At 36.2% G+C, this 24,563-nt stretch overlaps 1 protein-coding gene across 2 annotated transcripts in view; it reads left to right on the top strand.

Moving 5' to 3' along the window:
* Positions 1-21,794, top strand: part of LOC149087865 (uncharacterized) — a 48,851-nt gene extending 27,057 nt beyond the window's left edge. For both annotated transcript variants that reach the window (XM_089242148.1, XM_089242152.1), the window contains exons 10-18: positions 1,244-1,316; positions 1,953-2,183; positions 3,640-3,733; positions 7,068-7,217; positions 8,259-8,346; positions 8,481-8,592; positions 11,905-12,358; positions 13,705-14,177; positions 18,530-21,794. In XM_089242148.1, the coding sequence (XP_089098274.1) occupies positions 1,244-1,316; positions 1,953-2,183; positions 3,640-3,733; positions 7,068-7,217; positions 8,259-8,346; positions 8,481-8,592; positions 11,905-12,358; positions 13,705-14,177; positions 18,530-21,235 (4,381 nt within the window). In that variant the 3' untranslated portion in view covers positions 21,236-21,794. The remainder of the gene's footprint in view (positions 1-1,243; positions 1,317-1,952; positions 2,184-3,639; positions 3,734-7,067; positions 7,218-8,258; positions 8,347-8,480; positions 8,593-11,904; positions 12,359-13,704; positions 14,178-18,529) is intronic.
* Positions 21,795-24,563: the final 2,769 nt, after the last annotated feature.

Raw genomic sequence — 24,563 nt, 5'->3', positions numbered from 1 at the left:
CCCAAGTTCATTAGACGTGGGTCCGACTGTACATTATAAGCATAAAAATTGTAGTTAGTTTTTTATATGTTGATATCTAGGGATGATTTTCAACCAAACCAATAACCAGTTGTGAAAATTTCAAAGTTGTTGACTGCATTGTTATACACTAGCATTAGCTACCATAATTTCTTGCCTATAAATCTGTGGTAGGGTATAATCTGCAGATGTGAATTTTCTACATATTAGAGGGGAAATAACATCATATAATTTGCCGCAGCATATAATCCTTATTCCTATTTTTGTTAATTTAATTCACCAATTGTAAAATTTGAAAGATAGAAGTTGTTGATCATGTTTTTGAGAGAGAAAAATTACTATTTTCCTGAGGGTATGGCGATTTAAATCACAAAATTTGAATTTTGTTTTTCCTTTACATAAGTTCAATGATATTGAATTAAAAGTAACCTGGTATGCATGCTATTGATATGTGGTAAAGTTGGTGATTAAAAGAGGTATAGAAGATCTTTGGAGAAATATAGACTTGTAGTTAATCCCTAGATAGAGTGCAGAAAGAAAGCTATTCTATTTCTAGATTTTGTGCTTGGAAAAAATTGCAGGAAAATATAGGGAGTAGCACTTAGCTAAACCATACTAAGTATTTTCAATGCATTACAATGTGGTACTAGGGTTCCCCTGATTAAAAACATAAATATCATTGGGCTTTCGACTTGACTTTTCGTATTGAAATTTCAAGTTCGCTTGCTTCTTTTTGCCTAAACTCATTAAATGTGTTAAAGATTAAAAATGTGTAAACTATTAAGCAACATCATGCAAGTTGGAAACACGTTCACCAATTTCTCAAGAAACAATCTTGTCAATAGAATCTGTTTTTTATTTAGTTGATGCTTAATGGCCCTTTGGTTGTACATCGAGTGAATTGAAAAACCTGCATATGTGTGATACTGAGTTGCCACTACTAGACTATTTTTCTGTTCCATTCAAGACAGATTTTTGTCTCATACAGTGTCTGCCTTGGACAGGTTTCACTGTAGGTAAAATATAAAAATGTGAGACGTAAAGATACATTCACCACATACGACAACAAGAAACAAATGTGGCCTGATGCAATCACATGGCCGCTGCAGACAGCACATAACATAACTCTAACTCTCTTCATTTCTTCGACTCACCATAATACTAAATATCTAAAACAAATAACCTACATAAATAATGTTTAATTTTGTTCTATTTTCTATCATAGGCTCCCAAAGTTGTTTTTATGTGAATTTTGCCTGAAATACATGAAGAGCAAAAAGATGCTTCAAAGGCACATGGTAACCTACATAAATTTTGTACATTTAATTTTTGGTGGCTGTTTACATACAATAAATTATGATTTAAACAATTTTACAGTGCATATATATACATTTACTTCTAATGTAATTTCATATTTTTGTATATAAATGATTTCTATTACACAGTCAAATTCCATTATAGCATCCCGATGTTGTGCTAACCTTGCTTAGTGGCAAAAAAATCTGCTCATCCAACAATATAGGAGTTACACAGGTTTAACTTTGGTTCAATACAAGGACTAACTTGTAATAGTGCCAGAATTCCACAAAATATACGAAATAAATGGTAGCGTTAAATTGAATTTGATTGAAAATCCATCAGAGTAGCACTTTTGTCAATCTGAATGACAGATGCATTTCATTTACAAAATTTCATTGTATTTTCTGGTGTTATGAAAAACAGGGGCAGATCATCATAGATATTCTCACACTGAATATATCTTAAAATATACCACACGTGTGCCAAAACAAGAAAGAATAATTTAATTTCACATATATATTTTGAAAATGTTGAGGTGTCTTATGATGGGAAAACAATTTATTTGGAAAATAATATAATTTTCAGTGGTTATGTATATCATTTGGTTACAGTGTTTTTCTTATATTTTTTTACAGACCAAGTGTCCTGTAACACATCCACTTGCTACTGAAATTTATCGCTGTGGTGACCTCAGTGTGTTTGAAGTGGATGGAATAACAAACAAAACATTTTGCCAGAACTTATGCCTACTTTCAAAGTTCTTTTTAAATCACAAAACTCTTCACCATGATGTGGAGCCCTTCATTTTTTACGTCTTGACTAAAAATGATGCTAAAGGATGTCATTTAGTCGGTTATTTTTCAAAGGTAAGCTTAATTTTTCTTTCTGTGAGCAAAGTGGATCTGTTACATACAAAATTTATTGCCACACTAATGTGTTACTCTTTCCCTGAAATATCTACTCTTTTTTTTGCAATTTGTAATTAAAATAAATTAAATTTTCAGTTATAAAATTCATTCTATTTAAACTACTGCTTTGAAAGTGACTAGGTATGCTATCATATTACATTTTTCTCATGGGATATACATTCATGTACAATTCAGTTATCGGCAATGATGAGAATAACTACTTTCTGTGATCAAGAAAGGTGTTTTATTTTTCTGAAATATAAATTGAATGCCAAGAAAAATCTTTATAGTGAACAATAATAATAAAAAGACCCCCCCCCCCTCCCCCCGTGTATAGTAAAGCATTGAAAATTATAATTACGTACTTCATCAGATGGGTAAACATAAAACCTGTATGTCACAGTAGTATTAGAGCTGTTTTTCCTAGAACGAGAATATTCTCTTGGATATAAAAATAGAAGAATAATTAAGAATATTCATTTTTATTTTGAGTAATGGAAAATAAAAATATTAATTTTATTTATATTTAAAACATAATTCAGTTTTCATTGCCTGAAACATTTAAAACAAAATCATTTTTGGCATAATCACCTCATACTTTTAATTCGAGTGTATTCTCAGAATATTCTTTTAGTCATGATGAGAGGTTTTGAAAGTATGGTTGTGAAGAAGACTTTAGAAACCTTAAGATTAAAACCTTTGAAAATTATTTTAAAATTACATACAGTCTTGTAAATTTCCAGAAATTAGTTCAGAGCAAAGAGTAAAACCAAAGTTGATTGATAAAAGGATTCTTTTATAATCACCTTCATTCTAAGAAGATACAGAATTGTTATTTTCTTCAAAGCACATCCACTTAAATTTTGTATCACTGATATTTCTTTGCAAGTTGTGCAATTCAGTCATAGTAGTCTCATTTTCTTGTTTTTTAAAGTTTAATATTGTGGGCTACAAACTCCAATATTCCCTGTCTTCTTGATGGGGAGGGAGACAGGGACAGAATATATATTTGTTAAGAATTCCTGGAAGGAGTACTATTATAAATTACTGGAGAATATTCTTATTGAAAGTAGTAATAATTATTATCAAGTTATTTATATAATAGTCCTTCTAGCCTTGATGGGAATATTCTCAAGTTATGTATAAAGATTATTTATTATAATATATGTTACAACTATTCTTGATAATATTCTCTGTGTAAGGACTATTATAAAATAACTTCAGAGTAATTATTATTTTTGATAAAGAATATTCTCCAAAGTAATTTATAATTGTAGTCCTTCTGGAAAATATATTCTAATTGAGAATAATAAGAATATTTCCCTAAAGATTATTCTCGAGAATTTTATGTCTCAAAGTAGTATAAAGAAATTTGTGTTGTATTTGTCTTTTCCCTTTTTTCTTTTGTTAACAGGAAAAACAATGTCAACAAAGATACAACCTTTCTTGTATAATGGTTTTGCCGCAGTATCAACGTCAAGGTTATGGAACATTTTTAATTGACTTCAGTGAGTAGCATTTTGTTTTATGAGGAATTCAAGTGAATTTGATGAAACTTATTTACATTCTGTAAATATGTTGCATTAATTTCATGAGTACTAAAGAGGAAATAAACTACAGTCCCCCCGTATTTGCAGTTTCCATATTCACGGTTTTTCCCCCTTTCTTGGATTTTTTTTTTGCAACACTCAGAAATCGTCATTCATGTGTTTTGTTTACAAAATTTGAGTTGTGTATGTTTAGGATGGCTTACTAATGACATTACTGTCGTCACTAGAGCCGCGGCGGCTCCCAAGAGAGAAACAGTCACCTCGGGTTGAAATAACTTTTGGCCACAATGTGCACTAAAGGACACAACCATTTTTACAGAGCCAACTGAAGAGACTATAAAAGACATTGTCATGTTAGTGAAACAGGTGGGTAGAGAAGACTTCAATGATATGGAATATAGAAGTCGGACAGCTAATTAATAGCAATTCAGAGATATTGACCGAGTAAGAACTAATGCAGTTGATTGCTCCTGAAACTGAAGCGGTACCAGATGAAGAAGATCAAGATAAAGTAGAAGACAAGTTCACCATAAGTAACATAGCGGAAGTGCTTCGCACATTCAAATCAGCAAGATTGTTTTCATGACATAGGTTCCTCTATGATACGCTCTTCACATGTAGAAAAATTGGTAGAGGAAGCCTTGTCATCATATTCCAACATACTTGATGATGTGAAGAAATGACAAACAGAGATCACAATATTCTTTCAGAAAACATTGTCAACAATCGCTGCACCCTCTTTAACATCCCCTTATACCTCTGGTTTTGGTTATTCATGGATTTCCTGTCTTCATGGTCATCCCCGGAATGTAACCCCTGAAAATATGAGGGGGGGGGGACTGTATTTGATAATTTAATTCTATAACTATAGTCGACGCTGCTTATTAGCTTCACGGATAACGTTATCACAAGGAGTATATTCTCTGGAAGGACTTTTGCAAAGAATGGAATGGACGTATATCCTAACATATGGTTTATATATATATATATTGGGAATTCAGATAGTGTTGTATTTTTTTCCGCTGAAGGTTTTTTTTTATTTATTTATTTTTTTTTGCGCGTTCTGCAGCTAATGTTTAGCCAAACTTATTTTTTCCTTCTAAGCTATTGTTATCAGGCTGCAAGACTGTGGGGGAATTAGAAGGTGCCGCCCCCCTCCCCTTGTTGACAAACATATCTGTACTCAGTGTTGTAAATCAGTCCGTAGATTCTCTGTGATCCATATATATATATACACACACACATACATGTGGAGCTGCATTTGTAATGGCCTTCCTATAGTGAAGGCAAATTTATGACAAAAAAAAACCCTTCTTTCAGTTCTTGATCAGTTTACTCCAGTTGACCAGATTCAAGTTTTTTCCCAAGAGATATGTGAAACATATTGTGCATTAAGAAAAGAAAAATTGTAATTTGTAATATACATTAGACAGTTCCATTCTAATGCCTCACAATGGCTGAATAACAAAAATGCAGGATTTTATCTCAAAAAGAAAAGTGAAAGTCCTGTTTTAGAATATAATTAAAAAAAAACAATTTTAAACATTTTGCAACCAATTATGTGGGAGAGAAAAACAAGAGTTGTGCTGTTTCACCAATACCTGTTTATCACGTGTCCTGTTCCGCCAGATGGGATGTATGGTCACTGCACTTGCAAATGGGACTTTTTTGGATATAGTTTCATATAGTTATTGCTATCAAAAACCCAGAGTTCTGATGCTATCACATTAAGCGCAGTGGATTGTATTTATTGAATGAGGAATTTTAGTTTCAATCATAGTATGGGCTTACTAGATGTAAGTAATGGATGTCTGGAATAAATAATATTTGCACACAGAAACTGATCTTTCAATTGTTTTATGTTTTTCTTTTCTTGAGCAGCAATATTTTTAATATGCCTTCCTATTTAGCAAATCACACAAATAAGCATGCCTGCTACTACTAAACCACACATGCACCTCTCATTTTCATATACCTCTGCAGAACTAACGAATTGCTACATGTTGGAATGTGCATGTACATGTAGTTTGTTTCGATCCTCCTATCATGAAGTTTGTTTCGATCCTCCTATCATGAAGTTTGTTTCTGTGTAATGCTTGTTATGTGTAGTGCTGCCATTTGCCATAAAATTTTCTAACTATGAGTGAAGTGTAATGATTAAACAATTGTATTATTGTAGGACTGTGCTGTTCTGGGTGTTCTGTTAATGGACCGACAAACTCAGAGGGTTGTTAGTAGACATCAAGAGGAATAAAAATTGCAATGGAAAATATTGTTGCAAACCAGGAAAGGGTGAAAATCACAAAAAACACATGTAGTTTTCGATGTCAGGCTGGAATGACAAAAAGTACAATAATAACTACAAAAAGATTTATTTGATTAATTATTACAAGAGAGTTGTTGGAAGTGGTGGCCGCTGATGTCATTGTGCAGTCTGTAACAATGTAAAAATGATTCCTAGACACGCTCAAAGATACCAGGTGTGCTTTTGATGTCTGCCCCAGTGAAGACAATCCGTGCTATGAGATTCTTTGGTGTGTACATAGGCGTCGCATAAATGAGTGATTTAAGGTGACCCCATAGGAAAAAGTCACATGGATTGAGATCTGGCAGATGTGGGGGCCAAGCAACGGGTCTTATGCTTCCAATCCACCTCCTTGGGTATGTAACATCAAGGTGATTACGCACCTGGTGGGAAAAACCTGCAGGGGCACCATCATGCATGAACCACATGCCTCACTGTACTGCAGCCAGCACACTTTCAGTAATTCAGGGAGTACTTCCTGGTTTAGTAGTAGTAATTTCAGGAATATGTGTTCGTGTAGTCAGCCATCTGGACAAGAGGTTTGTGGAGTCAGCCATCACAATACTCATTGAAACAGACAACCAACTGCTACACATACTTACTACTGCAATAGCGCTAATTTACTTCGTCCATTGCACGTGATCCTACCCCAGTGCATGCGTTTTATGACATTGCTTGCAGCATGTTTTTTTCACGTGCACCCTCTCAACGTGGTATGCAACACCATGTTCCATTGCAATTTTTGTTCCTCTTTACGCCTACTAACACCTCTTTGAGTTTGTTGGTCCATTAACGGAACACTGTGTATATCTGTGCTCTAATACATACCTGCTAATCATAATTAAGAATTATGAAATAAAGTTCGTAATAATATTGGTGGCTGAAATTGATTCATACATTGAATTGAAATTCATTGACACATTTCTAATTGTAAATTTATTGCTTTTTTTATTGTATTGACCTAAGCTTATACTGTATTTGTGTTAGGCTATTTGCTGTCAAGGAAAGAAGGTCGATATGGTACACCAGAAAAACCATTGTCTGAGCTCGGACTCATCAGTTACACTTCTTACTGGAAAACTGTGATATTAGAACATCTTCGCAAGCACAATACTAAAAAGCGATTGTCAATTAAAAGTAAGTATATGATAATGTTTGTGTTTTATACATTCAGTTTCAGTAAAGTGTAGAAATTATCTTTATAGGTTAACATCAGGGGGAGGGGCACCTCTGAAAATTTCAAGTCATTAATTTAATAATTCAAATGGATTTGTTACCAACTTAATACCATTTAATTCCTTTTTTTAAAAATTAATTTGTTAAATTAGAAAAGAAATATTTTCGAAAGGCACTGATTAAAAAAAAGTGTCCCGTAAAGTATGTCATATGGTTAAGGTTCGGCAGAGCTTTCCATGGAAAGATACATATTCTTCTTTCCTCTTTAGGCGCTTTCCGTCGTGTGGCCAAACGAGACACCCTTATTACTGAGGAACATGCGAGGAGGGAGAAAGGGGATAGTTAACACAAGTTATTATGCTAGTTTTGGCCATACAAAAAAAAGGCGCCCCGGATGTTGATACTGCCATCTATCAGCTATGTTTTAAATAGTAAGAGTATGAATTTTTGCAATTTGTAAAAACCCATTGCCGATGGCAACTGCTGGACCTAAATAATGATTTCCAACTTTGATGTTAATATATTGATAAGGCCCATTGCACAAATTATTTGTGTTCATGTTGCATTTTTTGATAGAGCATTATTATTTTTGTATCGCATAGATGTACAGATAATGTGAAAAATAATTTGATGAACAAAAATTATCGAATGCAGTGCAATACTTTTCTAATTGTAAATAGTACATGTACTCGGGGCTGGAACTAGAAGAGGGGGGCGGGGCTGAGAGAGGGATTGCCCCAGGTGGAAAGATTTAGGAGGCAGAAAGTTTTTTGGGAGAAACAAAGAACACCATTGTGTAAAATTATCAAATTTTAAATTGGGGGGGGGGGGCAGCAAAATTCCTATTTTTGTCTCTTACAGTAGTCTACCTATGTGTATAAAAATTTATTCTCATTGATTTTGGGCTTTAAGTTTTTTGTCATTGAGATATTATGTTTAAGAGATGGTGGTATACAGAATCATGTTTGTTAATTTCAGTTTTTATCTCTGTTGTGTTCCCAGGTATTTCAAAAATGACTGGAATAAGCTCATTTGACATTGTTTCAACTTTAAACTCTCTTAATATGCTGTGTCGAAATGAATCTGGAAGGTAACTATGTTACTATATTTATGGAAGAAAACTCTTTGCAGTTTGAAAATTCACTGATTTTATAATTGAAATCTTGTGAGCTTCCTGTTTTTGTTGGAATTGCCTTAAAGATATTTAATTCATTCTCTATATAGGCTCACTATAATCATGAACAAACAAGTCATCAATGATTATTTGGCCAAAACTGAAGCTGGAAATTGTAAGAGAATAGTTTTAGATCCTGAACTTCTTCAGTGGACACCCAAGGTGAGTTCTGCAGGCGTGTTACACCAATATTACAGAGAAAAGTACCACCACATCACCTGATTTATTATTATTTTGGTGCTGGAGAAGTGGTTAATAACTTCAACTGTCAGAATTGGTTCTCGCCAGATTGCTTAGGTTTGGGCAAACTATAATAGCTTAAGCTTAAGGCAAGGAGAGAGAAAAAAAAAATTCTAATCAATAACTCCATCAAAATGACAGACAAGAGAATGTGAAAAATATAATGACTTGTTTTGTGTCCAAACTTTTGCATCTTTTTTTTATAGTGCTGCCCATCATTATTCAATTTAAAAGAAACAGTGCTGGCGTCTAATAGATATTTATGCAAACAATACACATAACCCTAAACTGTGTCGATTGGTTAATTCAAAAGAAATATCATTATTACTGGATTTTTTTGCTCCACATTAGTGTATCTGCAGCATCTTTCAAAAGTAAAACAAATTTGTACCCTGGTGTACAATATTATTACTGTTTTCTTGCATTCTACAAAAATTTATTAGAAAATTCTTGCTAAATGCTCAGAACCAATTATGAATAGACTGAGGGAAAAATAGTATAAAACCTATTTATTTCGGAATCATCATCTCGAGGCAAGATTTATTACATAATTTTTCATCATATTATTTGTTTTTGGGAAAATTTCATTTTTACCAAGACTCACAATATTGCATTAATCACATAGATGATAGGTGCAGTTTCAGGGTTGAACAAAAATTTAAAAAGTATCAGTGTAAGTCTTTGTTTTTTAAACGTAAATGGTGCCAGTGGATAGGCCATGAAATATGGTACAAATCAAATAACTTTCAAACCAATTCCATATGGGTATCTGTGCAATCATATTCACAGTTGATTGAAAGCTACTGTATCAGAATAGGTGTGCACAGAGCCAGTTCATTCCAGATAATTGCTGTTAGAAGGTTAATAAATGTTATGAACCTTGGTTGTATACTAGTTTTCCAGGGTTTGATTCTATTTCAGTTTGTTTAAATATTAGCTTTAAGGGAGGTTGGCTGTATTCAGATAAAAGCAATATTGAGAGATATGTGTGCGAGTCAAGGACCAGAAAAAGACTGTTTACTAAGAGAGAGAGAATATAAAAATACACACAGATAACTAGAAGTGACTGGTTCAAGGTGATGAAGAGTGACCTATGCATCATAGTTATAATTCAGAAAGAACATTAAGGGGTGATTATATTTCTAGCAAGTGTCTCGACTTAAGATTAATCTAAGTTACAAGCTTTTTCAATTCAATTCTTCCATCAGCACACACAATCAGCAAGTATTCAACTTACAAGCTTGAAATGCATAGCAAAAACAGCTCATTCTTTGCAATCAAACTCAGATGCTTAGAACTATTCAAAGCGGATAGTGATCGTCCAATTAAACTATATTTGTTTTGTAAGCAAAAGTGTTTTTATCCTTTGCTAATTTATTTTTAGTCTTTTTATTCTCATTCTCAAAATACCTATTGCTTGTGATTATCATACTTCAATAATAGTATTGTGCTAACATGGAATGAGTCAAACTCACAATTCAAGGTACTTTATTTATATAATATATATATATATATATATATATAGAAAAATGTACATTATGAAAATTTTATATATATACACTGCTGGCCACCGTAAATGCAACACCCTGAAGGAAGCATGCAAATAATATGAAATTTACAACATGCATTAGCGGAGGTGAGATATGCAAATGATTAGAATTTCAGCGCAGGCGCACATCACGCGCGCCTGTGGCGCCACTTCAAAGCGCTATTTAAGGCTTGGAGATTTCGACGATTTGAAGTACGGCAATTGTGTTTTTCTTGTGGTTTTTTCAAAAAAACGATCAATTATGCCTCGTAGAAAAATCTTTTGATCAAGTATCCGAGTTCGGCAGAGGAAGGATAGTGGCCTACCGAGATTGTGGATTATCTTTCAGGGAAATCGGTAGTCGTGTTGGACGAAACCAAACAACTGTAATGCGGATATGTAATCGTTGGATGCAGGAGGGTACGACGGACCGACGTGTTCGATCGCATCCACCTCAGTGCACCACTTCACGTGATGACAGGCGTATTGTGCGTATGGCAGTGACGGATCGCTCAGCCACATCACGAACCATAGCACAGCACATTCAGTCTGTACCGCATCATCCAGTGTCTGCGCGTACCATTCGACGCCGTTTACAGCAGAGTGGTCTGTCCGCAAGACGTCCATTGCTTCGTCTACCCTTGACGGAGAACCACAGACGTCTCCGCCGCCAATGGTGCGATGAAAGAAGGATGTGGACGGCACAATGGAATGAAATTGTCTTTACTGACGAGTCACGCTTCTGTCTGCAAAACCACGATGGTCGGATTCGAGTCTGGAGACACCGTGGAGAGAGGATGCTGAACAGCTGCGTTATGCACCGCCACACTGGTCCTGCACCGGGTATTATGGTAGGGGCGGTATTGGATATCACTCGCGCACTCCTCTAGTACGCATTGCCGGTACTTTAAAAAGCCAGCGCTACATCTCCGAGGTGTTGGAGCCAGTTGTCCTTCCTTACCTTCAGGGCTTGCCCACAGCCATATTTCAACAGGATAATGCGCGACCACACGTGGCACGCATTGTCCAAAGGTTCTTCGTCAATCGCCAGATTGAATTGCTTCCCTGGCCAGCTCGCTCTCCGGATCTTTCGCCGATAGAAAACATGTGGGCCATGGATGCTCAACGATTGACCCAGATTACATCCCCAGCTGCCACACCAGATCAACTTTGGCAACGCGTGGATGCAGCTTGGTCTGCTGTACCCCAAGAACACATCCAAAGTCTCTTTGAATCAATGCCGAGGCGTGTGGCAGCGGTGATCTCCAACAATGGCGCCTACTCTGGCTACTGATTTTGGCAGGAACCACACTTCACAGAAGTCTATAAATTTAATCATTTGATGCTTGGTCAACATGTTATCTACAAAATAAATATTGTTGCGATATCTCTTGTCTTTCTTGGTGTTGCAATTTGGGTGGCCAGCAGTGTATATATATATATTATGGCAGCTCCTAGGAGGATCGCCAACCTTAGTCGGGGGCGTCATGACCAACTGAAAATATTGTGTATGTACCTATTTGTGCTTTGAAGTGGTTCTTTCTTGAATGCACAATAGCTACTAAACTAATATGGGGAGTCGGAAATGAACCATGAATAGGCAAGGAAGCTGCGAGTGATAAAAGAACCACTGTATTATTGGGTGCATGTGTTTTCTCATTTGTTTTCATATAAATTTTTTGATATAATTTATGATTTAATTTCAGTATGCAAGAACAGAGAGCTGTAAGAAATGCAGGAAAGAAGCATCCAGGTTCAAAGATCGTAAAAAGCAGTTGCTGAATGAGAAATTCAAAGAAAACAGATTGGATAAAGTGTATAACAGAATGTGGTACTCCAAAGAAAAGAGCAAGTGTGTGACGTGTTTGCTGTCTCGGGAGAGAGAAAAAAAGAAGTTATTAAAAAGAAAACATAAACGCAAGCATCTAGAAAAATCTTTGGATGCATCCGACAGGATCGAACTTGATGATAGTTTGAGTGAACCGAAGCAGAAGAAAATTAAATTTTCTAAGCTCCACAGCTCATCTGTTGATTCAAGTGACGATTCTGAAGACTACATACGTTTCACTAGTGCAAGAATCAAAAGCCTTACCAAAAAACTCTTGAAGAAGCATAAATTGAAGAAGCACAAGAAGAACAAGGCGTTAAAACTCAAAAAAGGCAAGTTAATTCTAACATGTTCCACATACAATCCAAATTAAAAAGTAAATAGAAGGCATTAAGAATTTATAAAAATACATCTCCAGGACTTGATAAATAAAAAAAATTTCTAATCTTTTAGGAGCCAAGCATTTTCATACAAGTAATAAAACGTCTGAAATTCAATTTTTCTGCCCAACTTTTCAAGACTTTGAACTTTTTTGCTGATAGTAGACACAGAACGTTTTGTGTGGCCTTCGAGTTCCAATTTAATTGCACATAAAAAATTTTAGGTGGCAATTTCGTTTTTTTTAGTCGCCATGATAACCTGGTGCCCATGATGCACACTACAATGTTTGGGTATGCAATGGACTTCACAAAAGCAGCATCATGTAGTCACAAAAGCAGATAATAGCAGTTTTAAATAATGTTTAATTAGGACGTTGAGTAAGGTAATTTTTGTGGGGAGGGGGGGAAGAGATTAACTTCTGACCTCCTATGTAATTTTGCAGGTTGGTAATGATAATTTATCAAAAAAAACATCTCTTATTCAACCTTAGCTTCAGAATGCATTTAAAAAAATCACATAAACCAAAATTCTAATAGTTACAAGTGAAGTCTTTGCCATGTTATGATGTAGGTCTGGTTTGAACTTTTGAAATGACGAGTATACAGCAATACTTTCACTTGTGTCATCCGCTTTTTGTCGCCTTGTCCTAAAAGTGTGAATTTTCTCAATTATAGACACATTTTGAACAAATCTTGAAGGCTTTTTATGTCACCTTGGAGCATTTGTTTCCCCAAGAGAGTCACATAAAAAAAGACAAATAGATAGGAAAGAATGAAGTTAATCTGCAAATTTACCTCCCTTTTCTTCCCAATGAAGGTAGGGCATTGCCATTGGAATAGTTTATCTCGACTTTCGTCTTTTCGAGTTAGGTTTTCAATCTTGGAACAAATTACTGATGTAAGTTGAGATATCACTGTACCCGAATGGTAACATTATCTTCGATTCAAATAAGCAGCAACCACTATACACAGATTTTTCTTATTTTTAATTATATATTTTCAGACGGGTTTTTTTTGCATTCTGTAATAATGAGCTATGAAAAAATTATTCAAAGACTAATTATGCAGTAAGTTTTCATTACATCACACCTTGATATAACGGCCATTTCTGATTCCATTTAAAAATTCACCGTTAGAACCTAGTTAAAGTAGAGTGTTTTATAGGTTTTTTTAGCTCCCATTTACGAGTTTTTTTTTTTAAACTTATGCAGTATAAAAAGGGTTACTTCATTAAAATGTGCATATCAATTGCTTATTTCAAATGGACACAAATTATTGCTATATTTCCTTCATTCTAGATTTGGCACGAAATATTGCTCAGGGAGATAACAAGGCACTTGTTAAAGTGCATGAGTTCCTCAAAAAATCAGGTCGTTTGGATACCGAGTGCCAAAAGAAGTTATTGAAACACAAGCATCTCAAAAAGGAGAAAGTGAAAAAGTTAAAGAAAAAAGTCAAAAGTAGAACAAACAATATCGCAGAAAACAAAGAAAAGAAAAAACATAAAATGAGGGGGAAAAAGAATTCGAAGAATTCCTCCCTCTCAGAGAAAGAATCAGTGTCTCCTCCTCCATTACTTCCTGCTGTTAGCGCTGATGACGATTCCATAGATGTTGAAGTTTCTTCACCTGAGTGTGAGAAGTCGCCACCTCGCCTACAGGCATTGGTTACGGAAACTTGCATTGCTAGAAATGAAGTTGTTACTGCAGTCAAGAAAAAGAAAACGGTGAAGAAGTTTGGTGGAAAGGTACAAAAATATGAAAAGAAAAAGGTAAATTTCCCCCCCCCCCCTCAATTTTATTTAAGGAAGACTTTTTCTAATGTAATTTTATGTTGGAACTTGGAAATAGTGCAAGTGTCACTGTTTATGATTCAGTGAAGGATGTTATAAACATTGTGCATTTATTTTTTGAATTTTTATGGTTTAATATGGAGGATATTTTTGTGTTGTAAAGAAAACAAAAGCATTAAAACTAAACTAAATGTGCATATGGTAAAAACTTATGTAGTCGAGAGAGTGGTCCATGATTTGAACACTTTTGTTAGGTTTGTTTGTATGTTAACTTGCCTTTGATACTTTTTCCCACTGAAATCAATAATGCTACCAAACCAAATTTAGGAATTGCATAACTGATTTTCACTCCTGTCAGACCAGAATGACATGTAAAAGTTAGTTCAGGGAAAATAAATCAAAGTATGTCTACTCTTGTTATTACAACCTTTCCTTTACAATGACCGATACAATATGTCCCTAACATTTTCCTATTCATCCCATGTTATTTTACATCTAGTATAACAACTTACAAAGATAATTTAATCAAATAAAGCTTCAGCTCTGTTCTGCCGTTTTGTTTATAAAGAAATGAATGAGAAATGTGTTTGTGTCCTTGAGTGTGGGTGATTTTTCATATAGAACAAATATAATCTATTGGTAATGGCGAGAGAGACAATTTGATATCCCAGCATGATTGTTGCTTGACTACTACTTTACGACACACCAACTCTAGTCATATTGCCATACAGCAATTTATTACCAATCAAGGTGGGTCAGAAATCTTTTTCCTCTGGAGAAAGTCATGTTACACCTCTGTCCTACAGAGGGGACTCGTCTTATCACAGAGAGCAACAGGTTTACAACAGTTCAAATATTCAGTGATTACACTTCACTCATAGTTTGAAATATAGATGGCAGCACTATAACAAATATTACACAGAAGCAAATGGCATGTTAGGTTCACAACACATACATGCACAGCTTCCAGCATGTCACAGGTCTTCTTTGACCACCTGCTTATATCTCTTCATTGAGACGGAGCAGCGGGCCATGAACTGGTTAGGAGAAGGACAGAGGGGACTTTAGGCATGATCATGTTGAGTTACCATCTATCTCTGGTCTCCTCAGATCCAATAGGGAAAGATATCATGTTCTTCCCTGGGATTGAACCTTCAAACATGACAGTAGCCTTCACTGTGGTAGACCAGTCCTGAGCAATGCGTTGCATGACTTGTACCCCTCCATTTCTTTAGGTCTGGGTTTCTTGGAATCTGAGTTGAAGAGAAAGGTTCTGAAAAGAAGAGTCATAAAGACATGTCGTCCAACTGGCACTCATAATAAATCAATTTTCCTCAGATTAAGCAGAGAAAATACAGTAAAACCTCGATAGGTCGTCACCTCAAGTTATTGAAAAATTAACAGGCTTAAGCGGAGTGCCGTTAGTTCCAATGTGCAATGTTGTGAAAATTATATAAATTTAAAGTAATATGAAATTTATTAAAGTATGAATCAAAATAACAATATTAATCAAATTTATAGATCGTGAAAGAATAAATAATAGCAATTTTTTAATCTTTTTTTTCTCTTATTACTTGAATTATTGTGGTAAAATGTACTGTACACTTTGATTTATATACTAGTAATTTTCAATTAAGACTACCTATGCTAACAGAACAACTGTTAGAATAGGTAGCTTATCTTCATAACAGAACTCTCTATTGTGTGCACATTAATTTTTCATATACATCAAATTTAATTTTAGTATTTTAATTCGTCATCAGTAGTTCATGATGCAACTACAAAGTAATCTCGAACACTTTTGACTTGGTGGAGGGGCCCTGGGCAGGGAAAAGTAAACAGAAGACCTCAACTTAGGAAAGAATGTCTAATTTTTTTCAACAAAGATATTTTGTTTAAATTTCAAGTCCTACATTAGTAGAGCCCATGCTTTCTATTATTATTTATTATCCGTGCCCGTTGCACTTTGACTTGATTAATTTGATTCTTCAATTTACATAATTTTTGATTTCCTTGCACTATGTGTAATATATTTGACGTATCAATAAATTTTGGTTTGCTGGAGATGCCCTGGGGGGCCGAAGTGCTGACGTTGATTTTTGCGACAGAGCCTGGATGTCTCGTGGTTTCTCCAGTTTCTCCAGTGGAGCCCATGCAGAAATGAGATCTAGCTTGAACTGTCCTCAACGTTCCAAAAACCTTAGTCGGCAAATGAACTTCCCCAGCGTAACTTTCGTTACTTAAACTGTTCCGTTTGGGTATATAGAATTTTATGGTGACTTTTAAGCATATGGCAATGCTGTTAACAAGGTCTTTTTAATGGGAGCCATAAAAATAGTCTGTACAACTATCTCAAACTTTTTCATAGTGACGAGTTAACCGAAATTAGCGACGAGTAAACGAGGGTTTAATAACATTGTTGTCTATGAGAGGTGAAAAGGCCTGAAGAAAAATGACGACTTATTAGGGTGACGACTTAACGAGGTTTTACTGTATATACAAAGCGGATTTATGTTTTAATGCTGAAAACCAACACTTTCTTGTTCACATTTATTCAGCATGGCTGCCTTAAATAAGTGTAACATAACTTTTAATTAAACATTACCTCTTTATCCTCGGACCTATAACTACGCACATATAAGTGCATTCATGCAATTATTAAAATTTTATTATTACAGTAAACCCCTCCCTCTTGTGCTGTCACTCATGAAACAAAAGAAATCGCCTTAAAAGACGGGTGACTGCATTGGGGGGTTCCTTTTTAAACTATAAAATATTGTATTAACAATAATTGAAATGGTTCTTTGTTTGCAAATAAACAAAATTTTGACAACATAAGATGCGTTTAAAGTTGTAAAAGTACAAAATTATTGCACAGATGCACAATTAAAGTTACAAAAGAAATATTATACAAAGTTTATATCTTTTGGAAAAACTGACCAATTAATGTTTCGTGGGGTTTTGCTGGGTATTCCAACTTCTTCCAACATTGGCTGCATGTGGGCCAGCTGTTGGCTAGCCTATCATTGACTGAATATCCCTTGGTAATTTTTGGCAATTTTTTATTTCACTTCATACACTTCATCATTGATATCAGCAGAGTCAGGCTCAATTTCTTACATACGATTTTGTGACGTACATAAAAACAATCCATCCAACCATTTGAAACTTTGCAGTTGATGAGTCAGACTTCTTCTGAGCTTGAGCTTTCTATTGAAGAATTGGGTCAAAAACGAGTTTCTATCTTTGTTGAAACCAGGTGTACACAAGTCAATTGTGTCTATGTCAAGTCAATCTATTTTCTTTCCGAAATGTATTTCGCTTAACTTGATTTCTATTTTTTTCAGCCATTCTTCTTGCCAATGTTCCTTTTGCTTCAAAATGGAACATATCTGTGTGCACCTCCCCCTTCCAACATCAAATTCATTTGCAAGAGTATTTTACGTTTTTCACTGTATTTGATGGCATCAATTTTTTTCTCTTCCTAATCTCTTCTCTCCAAGTGAAAATGAGAGATGATTACTCTGGAGCTGATCATTTTAAACATTTTCAAATTGTATAAAATATATGAGCACTACTAGAATACTGATATTAGAGTTGCGAAACATTGACAAACTCCAAGCCAAAGTTTCATAGAAAAGTAGCCAAATCATCAAATGTTAGAACTTGTGCTGCCATCTAGTAAATATAATTTGAACCAAAATCACACACAACTATTGGTGTCTATACAGGGGTTTAGTCCAGTGGAACGAATGTTGAAAATGGTGTCCATGACCGTGTATGAGGGTAGCCATTAAGCAGGGATGTGAAATGCATTATTTAAATAGGCTTTTTCATTGGGACATTTTTTTTATTTGGTTGTAAAATGGGGTGACTTCATCTGAGGGGTGATCGTTAAGAGGAGTTTTACTGTATTTACTGACTTTTTTTCCATTTTTATTGCAACTGCTTATATTTTAACAAAATGAATAATATCATTTTTTATTCTGTTCAATAATGGTCTGTTCTGTTCAATAATTCTAATGATGGGATCATAGGCGGAGATAGACTTGGAAGTCTGGGGGGGGGGGCACGATGATGATGTCAATTCATATATACATCAGATCAGTCTACTCCACCTTGATGCTGGGGGGCATCTCCGCCCATGGAGGGGATTCTCTTAAGAAGCTAATTTTATTTTCAAACCTTTAATATAACAACTATTTTCCCATGCACAGAGGGGGAGGGTCGTTATAATGAGTGCTAACCTGCATTAACAAAATTATTTGTTTTTACGTGAATAATTTTTATTTTTTCTTTGATTCAACTTATTGTTTCTTTTGCATTTTCAGTATCAGCAAAGTCCATCTGAGAGCAGTAAAAATGTAACAGAAATCATTGAAACAATTGAAGAGGAGACACCATGTATCGTGGAAGTAGAAGAGTTATTACAGACAGTTGAAGAAGATGTAGTAACTCAGGAAGAGCAAAGTATTGTGGTAAACGAGACTTGCTCTGAGGAAGTTGAAGTGGTTGTTGCTATAGCAGAAGAAGCCTTGTGTGAAGTTCCCATCGAAAATGCTGAATTGGTTCAAACGGATGTGGTTGTAGTTCAGGAGGAAGAAGAAAACGGGGTTGAAGAAGCACATGTCGAAGAGAAGTTCTTCGAAAATTTGACCGTTCTACAGGTTGAACCTGTTGTTCCATCAATTGAAAACACAGCACTTTGTGAAAAGACAGATATTTTACTTATGGAAGAACAGAAAAATGACACCCAAATCCCTGTCGAAGAACCTTTGATTCCTGGTGAAATGCACGCATCGGATTCATCTCATGAAATTCAAGATATTGTGGGCATCAATGAAGAATGTGAAGATCCTGATGATGTGCAAACAAATGAATTCCAAACAATTCAAACTTGTTGCATAGAAGAAGAAACTCCTACAAGTGATCAAATTCCAGAGGAATATTCGGCCCAGAGGATGGATGAATCGGTTGCTGAAATCCCCTCCATGGAAAGTTCTTTTGATGTGACCGAATCAGATCTTGTTGCTGTGCAAGACATTCCTCTTACAGATGAACTCAAAATGGAGGAAGAAAATGAAGTTCGCGAGGCAGTTGAAGCCATCAACGATCAGATGGAACGTCCTTCAAGTATAGACATGCCCTTAACACCCATCACACCTCAAACTCCGGGTTCTAATCAGTCTAGGGGTCTGCACCATGTCAGTCCATATCATAGCAACTATAGTCTGAACAGCACCACTGGGACCATGTCCGAAAGTTCCAGTAATATGGACTTACCCGATGTCGATGGTGTGACAGTGAATGAGGTTGGTGATGTCTCTGACTGTAGGTACCAGTCGGAAGAGACTTACGACGATAATATGCAGAATGAACCTGGTTCTGTTGCGCAAATGACGAGTGATCACTACGCGGATGAGATGGACCAAATGCAACACTCCGAAAATTTGGTTGATGTTTCTCAGATGTCTCAACCAATTATTTCCAGTCCACCATCTCCTAATGGTACGATGATGTCCAAACATACTCCAACATCTCAGGACATGTCCAGCATGGGTGTCTACACACCAGACTCGTCAACAAATAGTGGTTATAATTCTGTAGAAATTGATGTATGTCAGTTAGGTCTTGAATCACCAACGTCTGTATGCAGCAGTGAAATGGCACAAAACTCAGTTGAACCACCTCAGTCGGCTCCGACACCTCAGCCCTATCCAGATTGTGCTCAGTTACCTAGTAACAATAGTAACATGGCATCCTATTGCCAGAACACACCAGTGTCTGAAAATTGTCAGAATTCTGCCAGAAACGCAATGGTGGCAGCAGCGGCAGCAGCTCAGGCAGCTGTTGCACAAGCTCAGGCGCAAGCTCATCATATATCTTCTGGAAATAGTTGTGCTAATGCTGTTTCATCGAGAAAGTCACATAGTCACGCTACGACGTCGCAGAGGACTAATAGATCTCAAGCGACTGCAGCTGCTGGAGCAAGCATCATACAGTCCAGTATGGTCAGCGTTAACGCCACTGCTGTGAATGCTCTCTTTGTGGGTCCTGCGCCAAACGCTAACAATTCGTACATGAATGCCGTCAACATGACTGTGCCATGCAGCAATGCTAGTGCATCAGCTACCCCAATAGCTGGCTCCTATATGGTCGGCGTACCCGTAGCTACTGTCATACAGCCGCAGTCTGCTGCGGCATTCGCTGCGGTAACTATGCAGAATCATCACACCTTGCAGCCTACCCAGCAGCATTTCACTGTTGCGAATCATCCGACAGCGACTATAAATGGTGCCATGCAGCGGTTGACTCATGTTGGTGTTGCGCCAGCTCCTGCAGCTCAAAGCTCTTGCTCTGTTTCGTCTGTTCCTTCGGGCTTTCATATTCAGTCGCCGAGTTACACCTACACTCCGACGCCCACCCCTACTCCTACGCCAAACACTCCATCCCAGATCGGCACCAGTTGCAGTCTCGCTAAACTGCAGCAGCTGACCAACGGAATCATGGACATCGTTCCGAACCCGGCCTGTAACACCATGACTCCGCCCCCGAATATGACCCCGCCTTCCCCCCATGTGAACATGACCCCGCCGCCCCAAATGCAACGCACCCTCACTCCCGCCATGTCAAACCTCCAGCCCCAAATCCCGATGGCGCCAAACTCCCACGGTTATGGGAAATACCATTTTCACCACCGGCAGATGCAGCGGAATCCCAACATGGCAATAAGTCCGAACCTGGTCGCGAGTTACCAGACTCTGAACGGCGTTGGGTACAGGATACAGCAGGCACCCGCGGCCGCCGCCATGCTTAACACAGGCTACATCACCAATGCCAGTTTCATCAACCAGGCGCAGTTACCGCCCGCAGCGGCCGTTCCTATGGGGATGGTGAACGTCAACATGCACGGCCAGACGCCGTATCAGGAATCCCTTCAATCTACAAGACCGCAAAATGCCATGTACACCACATATAGTTACCACATAAGTGGTGGCTTGCAACCACAGCCTTTAAATCCTATAATGCGGCGGTAACGTCTATTTATCTACGATTTCTACGCTTTGATATTGTCTGTGATTTCTTGCAGGGGGGAAGGGGGAAAGTCCTTGTAAAAATTGAAGAAAAACGTGGTTTAGAGTCAAATGTGATAATTTAGTTACAATATGAACGCCTATTACTTGTGTTTGTCAGATTTCATAGGAAAAAAAATATTTAGGGCTCTTACATATATATATACACAAACACACACATATACATATATATATATATATATATTGTTCAAAGATCGTTCTTTTTCGTTTCGGAATCACCTTTCATGGTATTTTATTTGTTGCTTTTAAACGGAGCATGTGTGTATGTAAATATTGATAAATAAGATAAAATATAAATATATATTCTATTGTACATTACTACTTCTCGCCGTAAGGGTTTTCGCTCCCACTTGGTACCTTACAGACATTGTATATAAATTGTAGATTCTATATTTGGCAGCCTTTTAACGAGAAAAAAAAGTCGCTGTAATCCATTTTGTAAATACAGTGTAAAACATTGTTGATCATTATTCAGTAATCCGAGTATATTATTGTATGTTTATAGCGGAAAAAAAGAAAGAAAAATCTTATGCAAAATGAGATTAAAAAAAAACTATTGTTAAAATAAAAAAAACAAAAAACGGAACAGGTTGATCATACTGTTTTACATGTTGTAGTTTTATCTTATTAGATTTGCTGTGTTTTTATTTGCATGGACGGCGACGACGACAAGTTTAGAATTTTTTACGTATAAGAATTTATGTCAGTTTATTCTCTCCGATTACTAACAATTGTAAATTAGTATTTTGGGTTCAGGTTTAAAAAAAAAGAAGAAAGTAGAATATTGTATTAACTATCCGCTCGATTCAATAGTCTGTTAACCTGTGTAGGAAACTGTCATTATCGTTTATTTTTCCCTCCCATAGAATTGACACGTTAAGTGCCGATAGCAGGAATGAGTAATCTTATTGTCATGACCTAGCATGTTAAAGTATAAGGATGGGTATAAGGTCTGTGAAAAAAAAAATTTTTTTGAAGAAAGGAGAAATTATTGTTGTTGTGGTGGTGCTGCTGCTTCATTGGCAGTGGAAGTGCTTCGAACCTGTGGGTGCTCGTCTTGAGTTTTTTGTAGAAAATTTTGATTTGGGAATCAATTTTATGGGAGTTCTTGGATCCATTCTACAAATTTTCATGCATGTTCAAGTACCCATAGCACCTAGACTTTGACGCCACTATGCAGTCTATAGCACTTTTTTTGCGACAAAAAACGATTACAAAAAAATGGCTTTGACATCTGAAAAAAATAAAAACTGATAAACATGTTGCTGACAATGGATGTTGATGGTTTGTCAGGACTTGACAAATCCCAGGTCGTCATGGCAACTAGGAAATTGGCATCAGCATTCTAAAATTTCTCATGTTTTGTTACTGAATTGGGGGTCTGAGAACGGAAAACTTTTTTTGAAAATTGCGTTAATATATCTATTATATCTACCAAGAGATAATCCTGAACAAGTAGGAAAATAAAACCCCATTATTTTTTACAGTTTTTCTTGAAAAAAAAAATTGTTTGGCTCCTAAGAAATTTGAGTGATGCCTGAATTTTTATTTATTTATTTTTAAATTTGTCAAGCCCTGGTTCATTTTGTGTCATCAAGCGTTCCGTGTCCAATAAAGCTTTTTACTGCAAATGGATGATTTTTTCCTCCTTTCAGAAAATGTGTCATTCACATGCTTCGCAAGAATGAAGAATTTATTGTAAATTCTCAATCTTTAATATAACTATCTTATATTCACATCTTGTAGTTTATTGGTATTTCCACCACCTATCTGCAATTTTTGTAATTTTTTTCCTGTCGAAAACCGTTCAAAGTGTTGAAAATACCAACTCTGTACTTCGATATGATAATTTCTCCATTTTAAATTTTCACGGACTTTCTGCCCATCCTGTACTTGATGCAGTACTTCTGAGCGACGAAACTTCAGAAGTTATCAGTGCAGCTCGGATTTGATTCTATGTTATTATGTGAGAAAGTAAAATAAAATGAATGAATGAATGTTCAGATGATAAATTGGCGAAGCATGCTTTTTTTAAAATTTCATCTTGTTAGTTCTTGTAATTGTCCCGTTGTTTCTATGGATTTATTTAGCAGTTTCTGATACATACAATGTCTGTTTCAAAAGTAATAAGAATGGTTTTTTAAAAATTATATATACTTTTTCATTGAATATATACCACATAATTACAATTTATTGCTTTCATGATAGGTTACTTGTCATTGAATACAGCTAATTCCAATGCTTCTTTAACTCTTTATAGCAGTGGAAGAAGTCTGTTGAAAAGTCTCACCACAGAGAGTAATAGGCCTACAATGTTACGGATCTTCAGTCGGTACACTTCACTCGTAGTTCAAAAAATAGATGGTCGCACAATAACAAGCATTACACAGAAACAAACTCTTAAGTTAGGTTCAAAATATGAACACACATTCCAACATGTGCTAATTGGTTAGAAGTTTTGCAGAGGAATATGTGTGGACAAGGTACGTGTATGGTTTAGTAGTAGTAGAAAAAGTTGTCTATTGATATGTTTGATTTGGCTGTTGAACATGGTTTTCTATGATTCCCACCTTTTAGGCGTGAATACAAATCAATCTCTCTATTAAAAAGTCTTGCCACAGAAAGCAACAGACCTACAATGGTACAAATATTCAATCACAATTTGAAATGTATATATGACAGCACTGAAAAAATCAGACACAACACTAGATATGCATTTGGACTGTTGGGTACACACACTTTGTTCCCGACTCTGCCATGTAGCTGGACTGAAAAAGATCTCGGCAACAGGATAAGCCCAGTGGCAGAGTCCTGGCATGCATTCATTCAGTACAAATATTCAATCATCATATTCACTCACAGTTTGAAAAACAGGTGGCAGTACTAAAAAATTTACATACACCACTAGATGCACACTCAGACTGTTAGGTACACATGCACATTTCTGGCACAACTCTATGTAAATTACCCCCATGCTGATGGACTGTAGTTGTGCTCGGTTGAAAGAAAGAAAAAGCCCGGTTTGGCCCATGTCAGGGCCTGGTACCAACTTGTGGCCTAGCAGTTATGAAACATTGTTCCAGGCCGAGATCTTTTGTGGGTTTCAGGCTAGAATTTATTATGGGCCTCCCTCCAAAATAAATTTATTGTGGAAAATAATAGGATTCATCTCTCAGGATAGGAGCATTCAGTCCTCCCTAAGTAAGGGAGAGTGGGCCATGTGTGTGAGACATTCTCAATGATTGAGTGGGTATGAAACCCATTCATACCC

Source organism: Pholcus phalangioides, unplaced genomic scaffold (genome assembly GCF_987345545.1).
Source record: "Pholcus phalangioides strain wild (caught in Gottingen) unplaced genomic scaffold, Ppha-v1.0 ptg000003l_1, whole genome shotgun sequence".
In the NCBI taxonomy this organism is placed as follows: Eukaryota; Metazoa; Arthropoda; class Arachnida; order Araneae; family Pholcidae; genus Pholcus; species Pholcus phalangioides.
The sequence above is the reverse complement of the archived record's forward strand: the minus strand, read 5'-3'. Positions and strand labels throughout refer to the sequence as shown.